This window comes from Chiloscyllium plagiosum, chromosome 4, assembly GCF_004010195.1.
Source record: "Chiloscyllium plagiosum isolate BGI_BamShark_2017 chromosome 4, ASM401019v2, whole genome shotgun sequence".
In the NCBI taxonomy this organism is placed as follows: domain Eukaryota; kingdom Metazoa; phylum Chordata; class Chondrichthyes; order Orectolobiformes; family Hemiscylliidae; genus Chiloscyllium; species Chiloscyllium plagiosum.
The window spans coordinates 108,259,125-108,278,971 of record NC_057713.1 but is presented as its reverse complement, the minus strand read 5'-3'; the positions used below and the strand labels follow the sequence as shown (position 1 = coordinate 108,278,971).

Genomic DNA, 19,847 nt, shown 5'->3' with positions numbered 1-19,847 from the left:
TCAGTTGTGGATTCTAAGAGAGAGGATTTAAATGAATTTGGAGAGGCAAGGACTGGTTAAGGATAGTTAGCATGGCTTTGTGCATGGGAAATAATGTCTCTCAAACTTGATTGAATTTTTTGAGGATGTAACTAAAATAACTGATGGCAGAATGGTAGGCATTGTCTACATGGACGATTGTAAAACCTTTGAAAAGGTTCTGCATGGTAGACTGACTTGTAAAATTAGATCATGTGGGCTTCAGGGAGAGCTTGCCACTTGGATACAAAATTGGGATGAAGGTGATAGAGGGTGGTGATGAAGGGTTGTTTTTGGACTGTGTAGGGCTGTGACCACTGGTGTTCTGCAGGAATTGGTCCTGGGTCCACTGTTGTTCATGTGGAGCTGCTGGTGTTGGACTGGGGTGGACAAAATAACATGGTGTCATTTTTAACATAGTCCAGCAGGTTTATTTGAAATCACCAAGCTTTCAGTGCATTGCCCCTTCGTCAGGTGCAGTTGGACGAAACCTGGTGGTGTTTGACTTCTGACCATTTTATATAAACGAGTTGGATCCGAATTTAGGAAGCATGGTTAGTAAGTTTGCAGATGATCCCAAAATTGGTGTAGTTGACGGTAAAAGAGATGATCTCAAAGTGCAAAGCGATCTTGATCAGTTGGGCCAGTGGGCTGAGGAATGGTAGATGGAGTTTAAGACCATAAGACACAGGGGCAGAAATGAAGTCATTCAGCTCATCAAGTCTGCTCTGCCATTCAACCTTGGCTGATAAGTTTCTCAACCCCATTTTCCTACTTTCTCCCCATAACCCTTGATCCCCTTTACAATCAAGAATCTATCTCCATCTTACATGTACTCAATGACCTGGCCTCCACAGCCTTTTGTGGCAGTGAATTGCATAGATTAATTAAGGCAGTCCTCACATCCTAATCTCTCCTACCACTGGAAGTATCTTCCCAACCTCTACTCTGTCCAGGCCATTCAGTATTCTGTATGTTTCAATTAGATTTACCCCCCCCCCCCCCCAAATTCTTATAAACTCCAAGTATGGACCCAGAGTCCTCAAATGGTCCTCTTGTTCAGCTTTTCATTTCTGGAGCTATTCTCATGAACCTCCTCTGAACACGCTCCAGGGCCAGTACATCCTTCGTGAGATATGGGGCTCAAAGCTATGCGCAATATTCTAAATGTGGCCTAACCAGAGCCTTTTAGAGCCTCAGAAGTACATTCCTGCTTCTATATTCAAGTCCTCTCAAAATAAATGCCAGATTGACTGATGTCTCAACCTGCAAGTTTACCTTGAGAGAATCCTGGACTAGAAGCCCCAAGTGTCTCTGCACTTCAGACTTCTGAATTTTCTCCCCATTTAGAAAATAGTCCATGTCTCCCTACCAAGGTGCATTACCTCACACTTTCCCACGTTGTACTCCCATCTGGCACTACTTTGCCCACTCTCCTGACCTGTCCAAATCCACTGCAACCTCCCCATGTCCTCAGTGATATCTGTCCCTCTACCTATCTTTGTATTATCTGTAAACTTAGCCAGAATGCCCTCAGTTCCTTCATCTAGGTTGTTAATGTATTAAAGTGAAAAGTTGTCTCAACACCAAGCCTTGTGGAACAGCACTTGTCACCAGCTATCACCCTGAGAAGGGCTTTTTTTATCCTCACTTTCTGCTTCTTGCCTGTCAGTCAGCCTTCTATCCATGCTAGCACCTTTCTTCTAATACCATGGAGCCTTATCTTAGGCCTTGTCAAAGGCCTTCTTGAATTCCATGTAAATAACATCCATTGGCTCTCCTTGGTTTAATCTGCTCGTTACTTTCTCAAAGAATTCTAGCAAATTTGTCAGGCATGACCTTCCCTTGATGAAACCATGCTGACTCTGCCCTATTTTACCATACACTTCCAAGTATTCTGAAATCTCATCCTCCATGATGGATTCCATGCATCTGCCCATGACCAAAGTTAGGCTCATTGATCTGTGTAATTTTATGTCTTCTGCCTTACTCCCTTTCTTAAAAAAGGGTGTTACGTTCGTGATTTTCCAGTCCTTTGGGATGCTACCTGACTAGTGATTCCTGAAAGATTACTACTAACACCTCCACTATCTCTTCAGCTAACTCCCTTAGACTCTGGGGTGTTGTCCATCTGGTCCAGGTGATTTATCCACTCTCGGGTCATTCAATTTTTCTAGCACCTTCTCCTTGGTGAAATCCATCATATTCTGCTCTGCCCCCTCACTCCTGAATTTTTGGGAAATTACTCATGTCATCCATTGAGAAGACTGATGTGAAGTAATTATTCAGTTCCTCAGCCATTTCTTTGTTCACCACTACTATCTGTCCTGCATCATTTTCCAGTGGCCCAATGTCCACTTTTGCCTTTCTTTTGCCCTTTGTATATCTAAAGAATCTCCTACAATCTTCCTTATATTACGGGCTAGCTAACCCTCAAATAGTCTTCTCCCTCCTCATTTCTTTTTCTGTTGTCCTCTGGTTGTCTTTGTAAGCTTCCCAATTCCCTGGTTTCCTACTGTCCTTCACAACTTTATATGCTTTCTCTTTTGCCTTTATGCTATCCCTGACTTGCCTTGTCAGCCATGGTTGCCTCATCCTCCCTGTACCATGCTTCTTTTTCCTCTCTATGAATCTCTGCTGTGTCTTCTGAATTACTCCAGAAATTCTTTCCAATGCTGTTCCACTGTCTTTTCCTGCTAGGCTCCTCTCCCAGTCACTTCTACCAGCTCCTCCATTATCCCACTATAGTTGTCTTTTTTAAGCTGAAATACTGTTACCTCTAATTCTATCTTTTCTCTTTCTCTCAAATTAAGGAGTAAATTCGTTCATGTTACAATCACTGCTTTCTCAGAGTTCCTTCACCTTAAGCTCCCTTATCAAGTCTGCCTTATTGCGCAACACTAAATCCAGTATTGCCTTTTCCCTCGTGGGCTCCATCATAAGCTGCTCAAAAAAGCCATCTCATAGACATTCCACAAGTTCCTTTTCTTATAATCCACTACAAACCTGAACTTCCTAGTCCACCTGCATATTGAAATCCCCATGATCATTATCTTTGCCTTTCCTATGCATGATTTCTATCTCCTGATGTATCTTATGCCCGAGCTCCTGAGTACAATTTGGAGGCCTATACATGACTCCAATTATGTAGTTTTTTTTTTACTTTTTTTGTGGTTCCTCAATTTTACCCATACCGATTCTGCACCATCTGACCCGACTTTGTTTCTTACTATTGATTTAATTTCGTTTCTTGCTCATAGGGCAACCCCACCCACTCTGCCCACCTACCTATCTTTTCGAAAAGAATGTATACCTTTGAATATTCATCTCCCAATCCTGATCCCCTTGCAGTCACGTCTCCATTATGCGCACCATGTCATACCTGCCAATTTAATTTGGATAAATGCGAGGTATTGCATTTGGTAAAACAAACAAGGGACAAGACATATTGTTAATGGTAGGTCTTTGGGTAATGCTGTCAAACAGAGAGACTTAGATGTTTGGGTACATAGTTCCTTGAAAGTTGCATCATAGGTAGACCGGGTGATTCAGAAGGCGTTTAACAGGCTGGCTTTCATTGCTCAAACCATTGAGTGTGGGAGTGGGATCTTTCGTTGAGGTTGTACAGCATGTTGGTGAGGCCACTTTTGGAGTACTGTGTACAGGTAGCCCAGCGATAGGAAGGATATTACTAAATTGGAGAGGGTTCAGAAAAGAATACATGGAGGTTTTGAGTTAAAAGGAGGGGCTAGATAGGTTGGATTTTATTCACTCGAGCATAAGAGTTTGAGGGGTGACCTTTTATAGAAGTTTATAAAATTATGAGGGACATAGATAAGATGAATAGCAAAGGTCTTCTTCTGAGGGTAGGGGAATCCCAAACTGAGGGGCATATTTTTAAGTTGAGAGGAGAAAGATTTAAAAGGCACCTCAAGGGAACTTTTCTCTCTGTGGTTCATTTGTGGAATGACCTTCCAGGGAAATGGTCGATGCAGCTAATGGTACAATATTTTTAAAAAACATTTAGATAAGTACGTGAATAGGGATGGTTTAGAGGAATATGGGCTAAACACAGGAAAATGCGATAAGTTTATTTTGGAAACTGGGTCAGCATGGATGAGTTGGACGAAAGGGTCTCTTTCCCTACTGAATGACTCTGACTTTGTCACAACTGTATTCCTTTATAGTACAGGTAGTTCTCTCATAATGTGATGGTTGCGTTCTTGTGCAACCCTACATTACAGATGTTATGACACGGCTGTGAACCCTTCTATTAATTAAATATCTGCATTTTTATACCACTAACATCAGATTGTCTCATTGGTTTGATGTTAGCAAAACAATAAATTCAAACTCAGTTGGATTTTAGTATCCTGGGACATAATTTAAACTGGTTAAATTCGCATTGTCAAAACAGCAACCAACTCGGGTGTCTATTTCACAGCCAAATCTTACATTTTTTTTATTTCCCAGTACACTGAGACTGCTCTTGTCAACTCTCAGTGCAGAACAGCATTCACTCTCTTAAATGTACAGTACATGACTTCAACTTCATAAAAATTCACAGAAAAATCATGCTTTAGAAACAGCACTTAGTGTTGGCGCTGTAATCATATTATAGTCAACACGTTTTAAAAGTTCATAGTTTATGAATGGTGTCCCCAGTTCGTCAATCGCATTACCATGAATTCATAGTAACTAAATGCGTATTTATAACAGAACAGCCTATACTGTCATCGGAGTGCATTCCCTTCTCTAACACATATGGTTTGACTTTAATTGTGGCTTCAATTTTTTGTCTTTGAGAATCTGATCATCTCTTCCTTGAAATTTCATAAAGCATAGATTTTCTCAGCTTCAAATAACCTCTTCAGGATTTTAACGAAATGCTTCTAAACTTGAATTTTAAAACCAACCTCTTTACTGAGTTAATCTATTTCTTAACAGTTCTAAACTAACTCCCTTTGTCAGAGAGAACTTTTATATATTGAGCTTCAGCCAAGATTTCTGCAACCCTGCCAAACAGAAATGCAAAAGCTTTAATTTTTTCCAACCCATGGGCTCTTCCCCCTAATCAGAAGGGGAAAAATAGGGTCACTTTCTGACCTTCTAAACAGAGAGCTTAATACACAATTGATTATTTCACTGATATAAAAACTTGCCCCAATGAAATCAAGACCCTACAACACGTCAGGATTGGCTTTCTCATATTATTCTTAAAAGAAATCACCGTGGCTGCAGACATGCATAAAAGTTAATCATTATACCCCTTCAAAGTCGCCGATTGAAATTGATGTGCCACTAATTCAAACAAGCTCTAAACTACACTGACATCGGCATGGTGACTCAGTGGTCAGCACTGCTGCCTCACAGCACCAGGGACCCAGGTTTGATTCTAGCCTCTGGCAACTCTGTCCCTGTGCCTGCGTGGGTTTCCTCCCACAATCCAAAGATGTGTAGGTAGGTGAATTTGCTGTGCTAAATTGCCCATAGTGTTCAAGGATGTATAGTTTAGGTACATCAGTCAGGGGTAAATGTAGGGGTAAATGTAGGGGAATGGGTCAGAGTGGGATACACTTCGGAGGGTCGGTGTGGACTTGTTGGGCCGAAAGGCCTGTTTCCACACGCAAGTTTTTTTTTAGATTAGATTACTTACAGTGTGGAAACAGGCCCTTCGGCCCAACAAGTCCACACCGACCCACCGAAGCGCAACCCACCCATACCCCTACATGTACCCCTTACCTAACACTAGGGGCAATTTAGCATGGCCAATCCACCTGACCTGCACATCTTTGGACTGTGGGAGGAAACCGGAGCACCCGGAGGAAACCCACGCAGACACGGGGAGAACGTGCAAACTCCACACAGTCAGTCGGGAACTGAACCCCGGTCTCTGGCGCTGTGAAGCAGCAGTGCTAACCACTGTGCCACCGTGCTGCCCTTAGTGGGAACTTGGAAGTAGTGGTACTGATGGTTGCCCAAGGTGGTAGAAGCATGAACTTGAAAAATTGATGAAAACTTACTGAATTGATGCATTCCACTTTTTTGTAATAATACATGCTTCAACCACTGTGCCTCCATGTTGTAGGAAGTGAATTTTTAAGGTGGTGAATGATGTTGATATGCACACACACAAGACAAGCTTATTGTTTTCTATTAGACATTTGACTTGTGCCTTGTAGCTAATGTACAGGTTTTCACATAACATGCAGTGAGTGGCAAGTTCTGAATTTGAATTGCATGATCACATTTTTTACTCCAACAAATTAAGGCCAAAAGTAATAGTTCTGAAATTATTCTTGCTGATACTAATTTCTCATTTTTGTGTGTGTCAGTGCCACACCATGTGGTGTATTTACTGATTTGAGTTATTGGGAAAGCTTCAGTTGTTTGGTTTTATAAGGGTAATTGTTAATTCGCAATTAAGTATACATTTTTTTGGTTTATTATATGCTGGAAGGCTGTTTATGCTTGTGAAATGAACAAATTGTCCTTTTAGGATGTTGCATAAAACATATTGATGGATACATTGTAGGTAGCATATTAAGTAAAGAAATTTTGCCAATCTTAAAACTAGCAGGTTTAGGGAGGTTATAAATGATGTCATGAAATATTGACTGGCAAAGTAGGATTATTGCATGCTTCAGGAAACTTTTATTATTGATTTTAATTTTATTGTTTTATTACAACATTCATATTCTTTGTGTACTTTCTTGTTAATTTACAGGTAATGTTCCAATTAATGCTGTCTTGCATATTGCAACAGGGGATAAAAATGTGTTCATTCAGTTTTGCGGTTCTGTTGGATAATGCCTTTAATTTCCTTCCACTGGCAGTGCTTTGGACCTTAAAATGATTGTCATGTTGAATAACAAAGGAAGGAACAGAGTTGCAACATTAGTAGTTGGAGAATGCAGTCTTTAGGGAAGTTTGACAGTGTTAGAGTATCATAAGACTGTAAAATAGTATTTGGCCCATTGAGTCTGCTCCACCATTTGATCATGGCTGATATATTTCTCAACCCCATTCTCTTGCCTTTTCCCACATACCCTTAGCTTCTTGATTAGTAAGGGAATCAATCTCCATCTCTTATCTTGAATTCACTTGGCCATGAGTTTCACAGATTCACTGCTCTCTGGTTGAAGAAATGCTTCCTCATCTCAGGTCCAAAGGGTTATCCCTTCACCCTCTGAGGCTGTGCACTTAGGTCTAGTTTCTTTACTGGTGTAAACACCTTCTCCATGACCAGTTTATCCAAGACTATCAGAATTCTGTAGGTTTCAATGAGATCCATCTCCACCAGCGCCCCCTAACTCCATTGCATGCAGTGTCCTCGACCCTTCCTCATATGACAAATTCTTCATCTCCAGGATCATTCTTGTAAACCTCCCCTGAACTCCTCCATTGACAGCATATCCTAAGATACTAGACCTAAAACTGCTCTCGGGGCTTCTATCATAAGACTTATGTTCAATCCTTTGGCATTAGAACATTCAAAAATAGGCATAGAAATGGGTTTTGGGCATTTTGACCTTCTCCATTATTCATTACAATTGTGACTGATATGATTGAGATCTATTTCTGCTTTTGTGGAATAGAGTTGAATTAATTGCTGCAGAATACCCAACCTCTGACCTGCTAGTGTAGCAACACTGTTTGTGGCTGGTTCATTTGAGGTTCTGATCCTGGTGACCACCAGAATATTGATGATACAGAGTTTAATTAAGTTAATGCTGTAGAACTTCAAAAAGGAAATTTAGATTTTCTCTTGGCAATGATTAGTCCATTTTATTTGGCATTTATCAAATGGAGCCTGAATTTGTTCAGGTTTAGATTAGATTAGATTAGATTCCCTACAGTGTGAAAACAGGCCTTTCGGACCAACAAGTCCACACCGACCCTCTGAAGATTAACCCACCCAGACCCATTTCCCTCTGACTAATGCACCTAACACTATTTAGCATGGCCAATTCACCTGACCTGCACATATTTGGACTGTGGGAGGACACCGGAGCACCCAGAGGAAACTCACGCAGACACAGGGAGAATGTGCAAACTCCACACAAACAGTCACCTGAGGCTGGAATTGAACCCGGGTCCCTGGCGCTGTGAGGCAGCAGTGCTAACCACTGAGCCACCGTGCTGCCCCAAGAAACATGATTCACTGCTGGAATGAAACCAGGATTGCCAAATCATAAGAGGCTGCAACAGAACCAGCAACACAACACACGCTGACAAGGAGGTAGAACAGTGAACTTTTGATACAGCAAGCTGCCATCCAGCCTAATTCTACTTTCCAGTTTTAGTTAGGTGACCAGTGTGGAGATTATGGGCTGAAGGATCTCTTTGTGATGTAAAAACTCCTGACTTTGATTCTGTAGCTGTTGATGGCTCATTGTGATTCATTGTCTGATTCTAAGCTGCTGCGTCCGATCTAAATCTATTCCATTTAGCATGATGATGGAGGATGTTCTCAATATGAAAATGATTCCTTGTTTTCACAAAGATGACATAGTATCCTACTGTCACAGATGCATCTGCTGCAGATGAGGTGCTCAGACAAAGCCAATTGGGGAATTTTCTTTCGTGTTGGTTTTCCCACCACTTGCTGCACACCCACTTGAGCAAATATGGCCTTCAGGGTTTGGTTAATATTGGACATTAAAGTCCCTCTATCGGAATACTGTCTATTTTTGCTACTTTGTGCTTCTCCCAGATCATGAGTAGAAGTCATTCCTTCCATTTTGTCAATGCCAGTAAGCTGCCATCCAGCCTAATTCTACTTTCCAGTTTTAGTTGTGGCCTAGTAGGTTTTGACACTTCAAATGCATATCCAAATGTACAAAAACTGTCGTGAGAGTTTTCTACCCCTGTCATGCTTTCAAGCACGGAGTTCCAGAACCCTGTAGCCCTGGTATTGAAAAAGAAAGTCTCCTTTGAACTTCCCACTAAGCTTTTTTTTCGTTCATGGGATGTGGGCGTTCTGACTGTTGCCTGCCCCTTATTGCCCAGAGGGCAGTTGAGAATTAACCACATTGCTGTGGATCTGGAGTTTTGTGGACCAGATATGTATGGTACGTCGCCTTCCCTGAAGGGCAAAAGGCTTTTTTTTTGTTTCCAATGATCAACATGTCCACAAATAGGTTTGCTTTTTGTTCTAAATTTTTGTCTTTTTGAATTCAAATCTTGCCATTGGCCATGGTGAGATTTGAACCCACGTCCCCAGTACATTAGCCTGGGGTTGGAGATTACTAATTAAGAAACGTTATCTCCCACATCTTTGTCACCTCAAGCAAGAAGGACTGGAATGCTATTTATGAACAAAACAAATTGCTGGAATAACTCAGCAGGTCTGGCAGCATTTGTGGAGAGAAAGAAGAGATGACATTTTGGGTTTAGTCATCCTTCCACAGAAATCAACTTCCTTGGTTCTGAGGGGGGCTCACTCAACGGGAAATGTTAACTCTCCTTTCTTTCCACAGATGCTGCCAGACCTGCTGAGCTTTTCCAGCAATTTCTGTTTTTGTCTCTGATTTACAGCATCTGCAGTTCTTTCAGCTTTTATGCGGTTTATAAATCCCCATCGTTTTCCCTCAATTTTAGATTTCCCCTTGGTTTCTTCCTCTATTCCAAATAATAACTCTCGCCATTCCAATCTTTTTTCGTAATTTAAAAATGTTCCAGTCCATCCTACAATATTTTCTGATTTACAGTAAAATTTGTATTTTCTGATACTGTCCCAACTGGACCCCTTTAGTCACTGGAATTTCCAGACTCAGACTGCTGTGTCTTGTCTTTTTTAACAAAAAAAGCAGTGCTCGTAGGCTTTTTAAAATTAAGCATCCATTAGTTATGCAAAACTGTTTGGATTCCCCTGAGGACTGCTGTTATTTAACTCTGTTACAAGATTTAAATGGTATTGGAGTTCAAGGCTTCACTCCTGTTCTCCAAGCAAGGGCTTGTCCTGTGTTGTCTATTCTGACACAGCCAATCTCCTGGGGTCATTTGCTTTTTCCCAAGCAACTAAGAAGTTGGTGAGAGGTGGAAGTCCTGCAGTAAGCTTTCTGGGCTTCAAAGACTGCTTTAGTCTGTAAATTATAGATTACTTAGGATTAAAGGATGGTGAACATCTGACAATTAAGTTTATAAAAATGTGAAATATGGAAAAATGGATTTATTAGCGGATTTAGAATACATCTTGAGATCTCTGGGAGCTTTAGATTGCTTCCAACTGAAATGAACCCCCCCCCCCACCCACTGTCCATTAATGGAAGGGAGTTTAAAGAGCTTGATCATTCATGGTTAGACCCATCTGGCCTTATCTGTCGTCTCATTAAAGTGTTACAGTTGTGAATCAAGTAGTCAATAAGAAATCTGTTAACCAGCATTCTTGTTGAGCTGGCATGACCTATTCTTGGTGCTTGCCAGTGTTGCTATTCATCGGGTAGCCTGCTGGAAATCAAAATCCCCAATTTACCTATTTGATAGACTCCGGTTAACAGAAATCACACATTAGGTTTCTGTACTTAACTGTTACTTAGAAATAAATTCATTGTGACCACAGGTAAATGACTATGAACTGTCAAATATAACTTGTAATGGAACAGATCAAACTCCTTCAAAATACATGAAGTCAATCTAGTTTTTATTTTAAAGGTAAGTGTAGGTTGTGTTCTGGATACAATTCAGTTGGCCAAATTACTAAACTTGAAACAAAATGCACCTTATACACTAAAATGCAGAAAAAAAAGAGAGTTGGCTTAACTGTAGCTCTATTGAAATGTTTAACAAAACCGTATATAAACTACTACTAATTAACTGTTCCAATGTAGTAATGTTCCATAAACACACACTTGGCAAAGGCAAAATCATAACATAGATTTTGTCTTATATACAATTCTAGCAGAAGGAAGGGAACCCTAGCATTTAACTGCAACGGAGAGTAACAGCTTCCACATAAAGACCCCAGCAACTGCTACTGAAAGCTAAAACTAAAAACCAGATTCTGGTTCTATGGGAGCTTGACCCCACTCATTCAGGCTGCTTCTATTGATCTAATTGTTTTTGGAAAAAATCCCCCAAGGCGCCTAAAGCTGTTTTTGTTGACTTTGGTACAGATTGCTAATCACCTCTGTCAACCTTTCTCCTTTTTTTAAAAAAAGGGCAAAATATACCTCTTAAAGCCATAGTATCATCACAAACTCTCAATTAAGACTTCAAACCCACTTTTAAAACACCACCAAACATCTATAAATGGTGTTTATAGATGAGGGAATAAATGGCTGAGGAAACAGTTAAGTGGCATGTGACTTCAGGATTAGTTGGACGAATTCCTTTTGTTTTTTTTTGTTCTGAGCTCTTCCTTAATGTTCTCTCACTTCATAGGCGACACCACTAGTTCACACAAATTAAAGTATTTGAATCAAATGGTTAAAAGCAACAGCTTACAGTAATTGTAGATGAAAGCAACTGTCTTTCTTTAGATTCTCTCTCGCTGGTAAATTACCAGAGAGAGAGAGAGAGAGACACCACTCTCCCCTTCCTGTAAGACAGGGCTTCTCACTGCATCGTTCACACTTGCAGGTTGTTCAGCTACCCAGGAACCAGTCAGTCATTGTCAGGCTTTGACTTCCCCATTGTTCACAATTTCACAAACCAATCACCTACTTGTTGCCAGCAGAATTTCATTTAGTGCACAACCCAGTGTATATTTCTACCATCCCTATGGCTTATAAAGTGACAATATAACAAAAGCTTGAATGAGTTTCAGTAACTTGCTTTTTAAAAGTACACAAATTCCTCCCTCAGTCCTTTGTTGTAAAATGATCCTTTTTCCTAATTCTGTCCACAATCAAAAACCAAATAAAATAAAACAGCGCAATCTTATAGCAGGTAATAGAAATTCTGCAGTATTACCTGCAGATAGTAAGTGTGTACCGTTTATTTCTCTCCTCATCACAGCCCGACCCTTGGGCCTTTTACATTTCAGATACCTGACTTGTGTAGTCTGGCCAGGCAAGCAGAAGGGTGCCAACAACAGAATAATGAAGAAACTGCACAATCAGTTTATTTTAATTAAAGCCTTCACCTCAGGTACTGACATGTGCATATCTTGGAGGATAGATAAAAGGCATGACCTGCATATGATGACACTGAGGATGATTGCAATTGCCACTGGCTGGATAAGGTGGTCATTGTGTTCTGCTGTAGAGCATTTGGAAGAGTACTTTGATGACCTACTTAAGTGTTCTGAAGGGCCTATTCAGTGAAATGCTTGGTGCAATTCGGAATCCTGCCAGCAAGGTTGTGCTTGACATCGGAACATGAAGTTTAGCGCTGTCTTGGCACAGAGCTTTACGCAGAGTCAAGATTTATTTCTGAACAATTCTGAAGTATGAAGGGATATTTCCTGCCTTGAGATTGTATGCTGATATTGGGTTTATTTGGATGACTTGGTAAAGAAAGAACAAATAAAATAGGAAACTGATGGTTAGTGTCAATGGAGGAAATAATTACTGTCTAAATTGTGTATTCCTCAATGATGATTCAAGTTTAGACTGACTATTGAAGTCTTATGTGGAGAGAGAAAGTACTTGTTGAAAAAGATGACAAATGCTTGGGTTCTTGGTTAAATATAAGGGGTATTTAGTTTGTGCATTATTCCAATGAAAATTGGAGCAAAATTAATGCATGTAGCCTCATCATTGGGTGCCTTTATAGCTATAAAAGATTATAGCCAAATCAGGTTAGCCTGCACTGTTCACCTGACTGAATGACTGAAAGTATTTATGAATGCTATGGGTAGTTCATGGAATATTCTATCAAGATTATTATACCATTGAGGCTCACCTGAATGAAACTAACAAGGTTTGAGTTCAGTTATTGATTGTGAAATCTTATTTGCAAGGGTCAAAGTTGTAAGGAGATGAGCCTGAACCCTTGTTGATGAGTCATTCTTGATGTGACTTAGAAAATTCCCTCAAAAGAGCCATCAAGCCAAAGCATCAGCATTTTTGATAAAATATGTTTGCATCTTGAGTGAAGCAGGCCAGGCAAGGACAGCAGTAAAATCAAAAAGCTCCCTCCTGAACATTTCACGCTGGTCCAGTCAGGAAGTAAAAGTATTTGCTTGAAAAACTGTTGTTGTCTCTGGTGAGCATAAAGGACCACATTTTTCATTTTGGACTGGACAGTAGAAGTTGGGCACTGCTATTTGGCTGAAAAGGTCAGGAAAGTTTCTTTTGCAGCTTAAAGATAAAGTGGAATTGTGTTATGTGCACGAGATTGGGGGCAGAGAGGTGGACACTTTTATTGAGATAGGGAAGCATCAGTTAAGGCAAAACTGCCGAACAACAGCCAATAGATTGGTCCAGCTGCAGTTTGCTACAGATCTATGAGTCAGTGTATTCAGAAACCTATAAACAGGAAACACATATCTCTCCCTTCTGACTGTGAATGAAAAGACAGAAACCAAATTGGGCTCAATAGAGAGAATGCCAATGCAAGAAAAGACTTGGGTCCATCTAATCAGGAATTTAATCAAAGATTCCTGAGGACAACATTGCCAAAATTTACGACAGGTTTGTTAATTAATTCATATTCTCGCCCTTGTGGTCTGGACTTTAACTCATGGAATTTATTTCTCCCCATCATTATTTTGCCACCCCCAATGTTTGTATAACTTAGTTATTTTCCAGTTAATTAATCCTGGTACAGCCTGTCAGACAAATTGGTCATCTTGGGGTTTAGTTGTGTAGTAACACATTTCTAACAGCATTTAGAACATTGGGACATAATTATCGGTGCACTTTTTCCACTTGAGTTGTGATATGAAAAATTTAATCCAGTTTGAAACATGCTGGGAGTTGCAAGGGAGTCACAATGTGAAAAGAAATTCAAAGAACACTGTATTTGGCATCCTTTTGCACAATTTCTAACTTATTACATTTGTGAAGAGTATGCTGTATCTAAACTGGGAGTACTGGCCTTTAATGGGTAATCTCATATTACTTGTCTAATTAGACACAATGGTGTAATGATGAAATGTAATTTGTGCTTCCTGACAGTGACATTTTGAGGAATTGAATTACAGCAAATTGTGCTGAATTTGATTTATAAGTCATTCTGACCTCCATTCTTGTCCCCATAATTCTGTGGAGGTTGACATTGTATTTGAACTTAAATACTTATGTTGTCACAAATTTTGTTCTTGTCACCTAAGAAACTTCCTTGAAAAGACTTAAAAGGGAAATGGCGAAAAGGCAGCACATAGTCAAATATGAATATATATTTACTTCAGCTCCGTTCCCAACAGCACTGCATCCATACCATATTGACTGTAGTACATAAGTTGGCTATCTTGAAGGCTATTGGCAAGAAGCAATAAATGCTAGCATTGTCAGTGAATCTCCCTCTGTGTATGGCTGAATTAATAAACATAATCATAGCATGCTAGATATTTTGTTCAGGAGCTTTCTGCATTTAATTAGCAATTTCTTTCATCACACGGTGATGAGATATCTTATGGTGTCCTGCCATAATGATTTAAATCTGAGCATTTTTGTTCTCTTCAGTGCAAACAGCAGTTGTTTTCTTGTTATCTCCTATACCAGGGAAAGCTTGACATCATTAGTGTCATGGTTGGCATTCAATTACTTCTGTCTCTTGCTCTAGCTTCAGTCCCCAGAAGTATTTAGGAATGGACTGTTCTTAATGTTTTCATTCAAGGCTATATATTGGTGAAAACACGTTCAAAATTCGAGGAATGAAGTTGAGTATTTATTTTATAAAAGCTTGTTTTATTTGGTAAAATGCTAAACATTTACTGGAATGTGATGGAAGCTTATGTATTCGAAACTTCATGGTTTTAAGACTGTGTGAGTACAGACTCACCGTAACAATTGTACAGCTCTATTCTTTGATAAATGTTTCTCTTCCAGGTCTGACTGTAAGCTGCAATTTTTATAATGTATTGTTTTCATTTGTTTTTATAGAATATTCTCCTTCTTGGATGTTGTCACTTTGTGTCGGTGTGCTCAGGTTTCCAAGGTACAGTATAGTACTTTTAGTTGCTTTTTAAAATATATATATATTTTATTTATTTATTTATTTATTTATTTATTTATTTATTTATTTATTTTATTTATTTATATATATATGGCTAATTCATTTGTGTATCATTTTAACATTACAGAAGTGAAAGGGAGCGAACACACATCTAGCTTGTATAGCAGTTCTGTTGCTTAAAGAGGAAGTGATGAATAAGCAGTGTGTTTATTTCTATTGAATAGAATAGAAATTTGTTGTCATGTGGTTTTATATGAAAAATAGTGAAAAACCTTTTATAAGTTATCCAACCATGTGCTTACATCAATGACAGAAGCCATTCATCATCATTTTTAATAAAAGGTCAAATTAAGACAGTTCAGTTAATGATTCCTAGGTTTGGGGAAAACCAATTTAAGGGATGATGGAATACCCTGAAAATGCAGCTGGGATGGGACCGCCACACTGAGCTACTGGAATACTAGCCAGAAGCCTCTGCAGAAGACGACCGCCAGTCCTGGACGAAACTGCCTGCTGGGCCGCTGGAATGCCTGGAAACCAAAGACCTCCGCACAACGAGGAGACCTCCATGCAGGACAAAACCTCTACATCCAAAAAAGACCGCTCCACTGGGTGACCATCGTGCTGGGCTGAGACTGCCATTTATTTCTCCAGGCGATCAGGCCGAGCTGTGGACCTGAAGCCTCTGCATGGAAGTGTCTTTTGTTTATAACAATTCTGTTAGTATTTACAAGGAGAAGACAAAAGCACATTACTGCAGATACTGAAAATCTGAAATAAAACTAATACTGGAGAAACTCAGCAGATCTGGCAGCATCTGTGTGAGAGAGAAAATCAAGTAATGATTGACTTTGACTTGACTCTTGACAGAGTAGTATTGAACTCAAAATGATAACTGTTTCTCTTTTGATAAATGCTGCCAGACCTGCTGAGTTTTGCCAGCATTTTCTGTTTTTATACAAGGAGAAAAGTTGGATTAACGCTTGCAGTGTAATCTTGTGCGAGGATGTCTTTTGGTGTATTTGTAGTTTAGTTGATTGGAGATCAATTTATTTTTTTCTCTTCAGAGCACCGTCAACCTTGCAGTACACTTTCCACGAGCTCATTCTTTGTGTGGTCATTTTTAAAACAAAAAGATTTGCATATGAATTTTCAAATTGGTTTTGAAATTTATCTATTAAAATTGTAAGGTTGTTTCAAGTGCAGTTGCTTTTGCTTTGCTCCTGCTTGCCAGTATCAAAAACGTTTCCATTGAGAATTTACCTGTTTAACAATTACACATTTGATTTTAAGGAAAACTATAAAATGAAATGCAATAGACTACCTGATTTATTGCAAAGATAAAATGCTGAAATGAGATTGTATGTTCTTGAAGTTGTAGGTCTGTGATATTTTCTGACTAGTCATAGGACTTAAAAAGTTGCTTTTCAATGCGAACCTTAATTCAACTAAAGGCTGTAGCTGAACAATTTCTGTCTTAATGTCTTCATTACAAGCAATTACCAGTTTTATTGAATGGTGTAATGGGGAACTTCTATTTTCCAAACAAATGGCGGGCACTATTTCGTTCAGATAATAGATTGTTCAATTAATTGATTTAAATGCCTTTCCTCTGGGGCTCAGTTTTTAAAGTCTGCTCCCTGTTCAGGAGACTGCAGCAGTTTACAGCACATGAGCCCCCGCCCACCCCCAAACCCTGTCCAACTTCTCCCACCCGCCCCCGAACTCCAGAAAAAGTGTGGGGGGAGAGAGAGAGAGAGAGAGAGAGAGAGAGAGGGGGAGGGGGAGGGAGATCAGCCATTTGGAGATGGTGCCTATTTAATCACTGTTGGAAACACATCTTTGATGTAATGTTTCTATCGGGACCTCGAGATCTCCTTCGGATAATTGGTATTTGGATAATCGAGGTTCCTCTGTACTTGGATTCTGTAACTAGATTATTAACGTGCATTTGAGAATGTAATTTTAAATTGTCTTTATTACATTCAGATGCCACTGTAAAACATTTTACAGTGCACTAACCCAATTTGCCTGCCTCTGGTCTATCCTTAATCAGGAGCATAAAGTCTTGCAAGGTGAATGATTCAGGCTCCAAATGTAAACCTATTTTGGCAAAATAAATGTTTGGTGTAAGATATTTACTTTTACATAGGATATACAATTCAGGAGCAGACCATTTGATCCAACAAGTCCAGGCTGGCATTTTTGCTCCACTTGAGCATTCTTTCATCTTCCTTATCTAATTAGAGTGACACAACCTTCTATTGTCCCTCAGTCATGTATATAGCCTCTCCTAAAAGCTCTTACATAGTTTCTTTGGTAGTGAGTTCTGCATTTATTTGATTAATATGGTTACCTTTGTTTTGAGGAAGTAATGGACGGTCAATGAAGGTAAGGATTTTAACAAGGCTTTTGATTTAAGCTGCAAATGATAGAATTGTCATGAAAGTAAAAGCTCCTACGATCTGAAGCAAATGGCAAGTTGGATCCGAAATTGGCTTCAGAAAAAGGAAGCAAAGGGCGCAAGGGTTATTTTGTGCCTGTAAAACTGTGTTTCAATGAGGTTGTGCAAAGCTCAGTACTAGGTTCCTTGTTTTTTTTTGGAGAATGTATTAATACTTTTTAGGGTTGAGTTTGAGTTATGATCAAGAATTTTTTGGATGATGCAGTTGCAGGTAGACAGGATGATAAAGCATCTTCTTGCCATGCTTGCTTTTATTGGTCAGTGCATTGAAAGTAGGAGTTGGGATGTTGTGTTGCAGTTGTATAGGGCATTGAGGCCACTTTTAGAATACTACATTCAAATTTGGCCTCCCTGTTGTAGCAAAGGGTTCAGAAAAGATTTACAAAGATGTTGCTGGGATTGAAGACTGAGTTATAGGGAAAGGCTGAATGGGCTCAGATTTGTTCCCTGGAGCATCAGAGGCTGAGGGCTAACCTTTTATAGAGGTTTATAAAATCATGAGAGGTTAGTGTGAATAGTCAAGGGTAGGGGAATCCAAACCTAAAGGGCATAGGTGAGGAGGGAAAGATTTAAAAGGGACCTAAGGGGCAACATTTTCACGTAGAGGATATTGTTGTTTGGAGTAAGCTGCCAGAGGTGGTGGTGGAATTACAGCATTTGTACAATTACAACATTTAAAAGGCATCTGGGTGGATACATGAATAGGATGGGTTTAAAGGGATATAAGCCAAATGCTGATAAATGGGACTAGATCAGTTTAGGATTTCACGTTGATGTTGATGAGTTGGACTGAAGGGTCTGTTTCCATGCTGTCCATCTCTATCGTTTAATCATGCTGTGGAAACTATAGAACACAAATATCAATGAGCTAGTCAGTTGGACAGAGCAATGAAAATTGGAGAAGAATGAAAAGATAACACCTTTCTGGAAGGCAGCAAGGCAAGCGACAATACAATAAATATTTGGAAACAGTAGAGAAATCAGAAGAACCTTGCAGTACATGTCCACAAAGATTGCTGGCAAGTGGGTAAGGTGATGAAGAAGATGCTTTCCTTTCTTAGCCAAGGCATAAGACAGGAGGTTATGCTGTGACTGTACAAAATACTTTGTCTCACAGCTGATGAACTCTCTGTGCAGTTTTGGTCACTGCATTTGTTTTAGGAAAGATGTGATCGCCTTAGAGGTAGTATAGAGGAGATTTGTGAGGATGTTGCCTGGACTGGGGAAGAAAATTAGCTGTGAAGGAAATTTGGTTAGAAAGATTGCATGAGCCAGGATTTTTTTAATATAAGTAGCTGAGGGGAAATCTGTAGTCTAAAACATCTGTAGTCTAAATCTGTACTCTGAATAGAAAGGTTGTATTTCCCCTTGGTTCAGGGGATGTGAGAATACAGCTTTAGGGTAGAAAGTTTTTAGAGGTGATGCGAGTAGGAATGTGTAACCAAGTGAAGCAGAAACCGTCAACATTTTGAAAAATATTTGGATGTGCACTTGCAAGTGCAGTACCTGCAAGGCTTCTGACTAAGATCTGCGATGTGGGATTAAATTTTGTTTACTTGTTGATAGCATGAACGCAATGGGTACAATTCCTCTTTGTGATGTAAATGTCTGTCACTTAGTGAAATATCTTATTGTTCTTATCAATCCACAGTAAAGAAATGTCTTAATTCCCTTTTTAACAAATGTTTAAGACTGTATACATTTGGTAATAGTCGAATTTTTTTTGACTACTTTTTAAGGTTAAATTTAAGGAGTCTATAATTAGATTTAATTAGATTAGATTAGATTACTTAGTGTGGAAACAGGCCCTTCGGCCCAACAAGTTCACACCGACCCGCCGAAGCGCAACCCACCCATACCCCTACCCCTACATTTACCCCTTACCTAACACTATGGGCAATTTAGCACGCCAATTCACCTGACCTGCACATCTTTTGGATTTTGGGAGGAAACCGGAGCACCCGGAGGAAACTCACGCAGACACGGGGAGAACATGCAAACTCCACACAGTCAGTCGCCTGAGGCGGGAATTGAACCCGGGTCTCTGACGCTGTGAGGCAGCAGTGCTAACCACTGTGCCACCATGCCGCCCACCGTGCCTACTATTACATGGAGCTGGAAATGTGTTGCTGGAAAAGCGCAGCGGGTCAGGCAGCATCCAGGGAACAGGAGAATCGATGTTTCGGGCATAAGCCCTTCTTCAGGAATGGGGAAAGTTTGTCCAGCAGGCTAAGATAAAAGGTAGGGAGGAGGGACTTGGGGGAGGGGCGTCGGAAATGTGATAGGTGGAAAGAGGTCA

The 19,847-nt window shown here is 39.9% G+C and overlaps 1 protein-coding gene across 6 annotated transcripts in view; it reads left to right on the top strand.

Annotated features, from left to right (window-relative positions):
* fbxl2 (F-box and leucine-rich repeat protein 2) overlaps positions 1-19,847 on the top strand; it is a 174,262-nt gene that overhangs the window by 44,495 nt on the left and 109,920 nt on the right. For all 6 annotated transcript variants that reach the window (XM_043688899.1, XM_043688900.1, XM_043688902.1 and 3 more), the window contains one exon: positions 15,012-15,066. In XM_043688899.1, the coding sequence (XP_043544834.1) occupies positions 15,012-15,066 (55 nt within the window). The remainder of the gene's footprint in view (positions 1-15,011; positions 15,067-19,847) is intronic.